At 55.8% G+C, this 4446-nt stretch overlaps 1 protein-coding gene across 8 annotated transcripts in view; it reads right to left on the bottom strand.

Annotated features, from left to right (window-relative positions):
* The window catches only part of YEATS2 (YEATS domain containing 2), a 48087-nt gene extending 45850 nt beyond the window's left edge, over window positions 1-2237 (bottom strand). For 7 of the 8 annotated variants that reach the window (XM_021555794.2, XM_021555789.2, XM_021555792.2 and 4 more), the window contains exons 1-2: window positions 2198-2237; window positions 1399-1511 (exon numbers count right to left, since the gene is read on the bottom strand). In XM_021555794.2, coding sequence (XP_021411469.2) covers window positions 1399-1498 — 100 coding nt within the window. In that variant the 5' untranslated portion in view covers window positions 1499-1511; window positions 2198-2237. Of the gene's footprint in view, window positions 1-1398; window positions 1851-2197 lie in introns of those variants that run through there. The other variant, XM_077785563.1, reaches the window with a different exon arrangement.
* Window positions 2238-4446: the final 2209 nt, after the last annotated feature.

Below are 4446 nucleotides of genomic sequence, written 5' to 3' on the forward strand. Positions count from 1 at the left end.
TTTATATTAATTTTTTCTCAGCTTAGTGTCAACCACAGTGCCTCATTAAGACCATGATAGTGAAATTTGTGTAGTTAAGGAATTCTAGTATTGAAAGCTGGAGATCTTTCATGAAAAGAAGCCAATTTGGAGGAATCTCCTGAAAGCAAAGTTCACTTTGGCAAGGCCAGTTTTCCAAGGCCCTGAGACTCTGCCTGCTCATCATCAAGACCTCCTGGAAGTTTGTTTCAGAAGCAGATTAAAAACCTGCCTGCAGCCCCTGGGACACGCCAGAACTAAGGGTGGTGGCTTCTGGCAGCCAGGCAGGGCGGGCAGCTGGGAATGGTGACATGGGCAGCTCCAGCACAGCTGCACCAGGCCCCACGTGGCAGAAGGACTTGTCCAGCAACACACTCAACCCTGAGTTCAGCCTCCTCAGACCTGTCCAGCTGTACAGCATCCTCCAAAACATCACCCACTGAGCCATCCTCTGTCACTCTCCAACTGGCAGCTCTATTCCTGGATCTTTTTCAGAGCCCACAGCCAGCCTCGGTTTTCTCACCTCCCTGTTTGTCAGCTCTTCCCATCGCAATCCTCTCTCACTAGCTGTGCTATGCCAAAAATCACTAGCCTACTCCCTGCCCCCGGGGCAAGCAGCTCTACTCTCATTTGCCCAGAGAGACTGCAACCTGTCCCAGGCACTGTGCCAACAGGCTGGTTCCCAAAGCAAGCATACCCAAGCGTGCCAAATGCAAACCTACTCATCCAGCTACTTGCTCCACTACACTTCTTTATCCACCTTTCCTTCAGTCATGCTCCTGTTCCTCCTCTCTTGCATGTTTCAAAGTCCCTTCCTTCTCCCTAAATTATCCTTTCTACACTTCATCAAAGAAGCTTCCTTCTGCTTCATCTGCCAGCTCGTGCAAACATTTGTCATCTTCCAACAGCCAGTGCGTGCACTGCAGGGTTGTGCATCTCTTTTACCCTGCAGGGTCATGGATTTTTTTTCTCCTCCCCACGCTGTATTGTGACCTCTATCCCCCAAAATGTAAACAACCTGCCAATCTTTCCCAGAGCACACTTCAGCCACAGAACAAATACACAGGCTGGATAACTACTCAGCACAGGAAGGTGGACTGTAACCACTTTAGGAAGCAACAGGAATCAAAGCGCTGAACTAAAGTGCTGGACAGCTTGTGCTCCATCTCCTATCATGCACCAAAGGCTGCCTCCTCACACCTTACTTCTGGTTCAGATAGCAGGAAGGGAGGACTCCACATAAGATACATCTTCATTTGGCTACATAGAGGTACCACCACTGGCCTTGCTCAACGTCTGTCCTTTGCTCCTAATGCCTACCCCAGCCTTTTCCTGACTGGTTTACAGACAATTTGGAATTTCCAATTCCACAGCTCCTACCTGACTGTTCGGCTGCTTTGTGCCGCTTGCTGGGATGTGTGACGGTGATCTCCTCATAGTCGGGGTCCTTCTCTGCGAGCACTCTCTTGATCCCAGACATGTTCTCTGCTCCACTAGCAGGAAAAATAAAAGCATTAACCTTTCCCACAGTGACCGTCAGGGCAGGCTTCAACCTCTCACCATGTGGAGGCCTGTGGTGCACCCCTCAAAAGAGAAGGGGCACCTCTCTAGTGGGGGCAGTGATCAGGGCGCAGGTTCCCAGCCGAGAGCTGGTTCTGTTCCGCACAGCCCAGGAGCCCCAAACGCCTCCTGCCGCCTGCGGCTCACCGGAGCCGGGGTGCCCACAGCCCCAGCGGAGCTGCAGCGGCCCCGTGAGCCCAGGAGAGCGGGGCTCCCCCCGCACGGCACCGCCACCGTTCAAAGGGCAATGCTGGGCACACCGGTGCGTGCGGCCGGCGGCGGGCCCAGCTGCCCCGGCACCGGCCCGGGGCTCCCCGCTGCGGGGTCACACAGCGGCTGTGCCTCGCCCAGAGCGGCTCGGCCCGAGCCACGACCCTGCCGTGAGGGGGCGGCGAGCACCGCCGAGGTGGGAGCGCAGCGGGGCTCGACCCGCAGGCGTGAGGCGGCGCGGAGGCCGCCGCGGTGCCGGTGCCGGTGCCGCGGTGCCCCGGGCGCGGAGGGCGGAGCGCTGCCCGCGGCCGGTCCCACGTGCGGGCGCCGCTCCCCTCCCCCGCCGCGCACACAAAGCCGCCGCCGCGGCCGCGCTCTCTCTCCGCGCTCCGCCCGCCCCGCCGCTCACCGCGCTCCGCCGCCCGGCCCGGCCCCGCCGCCTGCACCGGCCGGCCCCGCCCGCCGCGCCGCCCGGGGCGCTCAGCGCCGACCCCCGCCGCGCCGTCCCGCCGCCGCCGCCATGAGCGCAGGGCCGAGCGCCGCCCGTCACGGCCGGGGCGGGCCCGCGCAGGCGGGCAGCGCGCGGGGCGGGGCGGGGCGGCCGCGGGCAGGTGCCGCCTCACGGCCGGGCCGCGCTCCGGGAGCGCCCCGCGGCGGGGTGCGGGCACAGAGCGGGCACAGAGCGGGGAAACCGGGATGGGCGACGCGGTCGGGCTCGTGTACGGACAGGCGAACGCAGTGATTTGATCCTGACCTGGATTAACGTGGTTTAACGTGTTCAAAGGTCTGAGGAGGACTTTTTAGCGTGGAAGATATTTCACGGAAGAACGATCGAGGTGCTGAAGCGTGTTCAGAGTGGCAGCGGAGCCGGGGAAGGGGCTGAGCACAAGTGCTGCGAGGAGCAGCTGGGGGAGCTGGGGGTGTCCAGCCTGAGCAAAGGAGGCTCAGGGGGCTCACGGCTCTGCACAGCTCCTGACCAGGAGGCTGCAGCCAGCTGGGGCCGGCCCTGCTCTCAGGGAACAGCACAGCGTGAGAGGACATCGCCTTAAGCTGTGCTGGAGGCTCAGGTTGGACATTGGAGGAAATCCTTCACAGAAAGGGTGATGAGGCATTGCTACGGGCTGACCGGGGAGCCGGTGGAGTCACCTTCCCTGGAGATATTTAAGGAAAGACTGAATGTGGCACTTAGTGCTGCGGTCTAGTTGTCAAAGTGATGTTCAGTCATAGGCTGCACTCGATCTCTGAGATCTTTTCAGCCTAATTGATTCTGTGATCCTATGATTAGCAAAAGAAAAGACCCAAGAAGGGAGTCCTGGAGTGATCGCGCTGCAGAGAGCACGAGCTCACAGCATGAGGCAGGATGGGAGCCCTGGTCTACCTTTAGATAGGCTTCAAAAAACCCTTATACTTAATACTCATCATACTTCATATTCTCAAGTCAGAGCTAAACCAGTGCAATGGGTGCGGCTAATGCCATGGTTTGTGTTTGGCTCTGGCCAGGCTGCAATACCTCTGTCACATACAGATAATGGTATCAATGCTATGGTCCGTGGCAGCCTCATGCTTCATTCAGTTAGCCCTGAACCAGCACAAATTAACATCCTGTTCACTCTTGGATTGGCAAACTGATTTATGAGGCTACTGATTAGCAGGTCTATGCTGAATGTTCAAAGCTTAGCCTTTAAGGTCTTCTCATTTCAGGATCACTACTATCCTTTCTGACACTACCAACCTTTCTTTCTGCCAGATGTGAAGTATGGCAGATCAATGGAGACTGTTCTTAAACACAATCAGTATCCTATTCACCAGGAATGACTGTAGTGTATTTTATTTTCTTCCTTTTTTCTGCTTAATGGAAAGAGGAAGAAGCTGTTCTTAGAATACTGCCACCAGTTGACTGTATTTAAGATTTAAAATATCTTAAGGTGGGTTTTTCAGCTCTCAAAAGTATTTCCATTGCTTTGCAGTCTGTGGGGATTCTCTTTCATTTTTTTCCCAATTACTTCCTTCTGCAGTAAGCTGAGCTTCTGCAAGCACTGAACTTGCCTGGAAGTTGCTTTCCTGCAGCAAGAGCCAGTCTGTGGCTGTACCCAAGCCTGGCCACACTGCAGAGCTGCAGCAGTCCCTGCTGGCCTGCCACGTTTTCAGCAGGGCTCTGCCCCCTGCAGCCTTGCCCCCTGCTCTGCCATGTGTGTGTGGCATCTTGAGACGGCCAAGCCTCCAGTTTCAGAATAAACCTACAGGATTCTGCCCAAACCAAGTTTTGCTAGTGACCTTCCCAATGTTTTGTTACCTTTTCCCAATTTCCTATGCTGGTTTTGCCTTCTGAGTCCATTCGCATTTTCTTCTCATCACAATACCCAGGACTAACCCAGTATTTCATATCCCACTCCCTGCTTTTCACTTTTTCCAGTTTTGCTTCAAGTTTGCTCTTCTGTGCAGCCTCCAGCTTGCCTTTATTCCCCGTGGTAGGGCAGAAAGATCAGCAGAGAAAACTCCTAGACTGGGAGGCAGGAGAAGAGATCAAAGGAGAGAGAGTGCACAAGGGGCAGAATCCAACAAGTTACATGGCCCAAAAAAGCAGGAGGGAGTTTCCTCCTTGTACCACACCAAGCCCCACCCTGGAACTTCTCATAAACTAAATAAACCACAGTGAAC

The sequence above is a fragment of the Lonchura striata genome, chromosome 10 (assembly GCF_046129695.1).
Source record: "Lonchura striata isolate bLonStr1 chromosome 10, bLonStr1.mat, whole genome shotgun sequence".
Classification (NCBI taxonomy): Eukaryota; Metazoa; Chordata; class Aves; order Passeriformes; family Estrildidae; genus Lonchura; species Lonchura striata.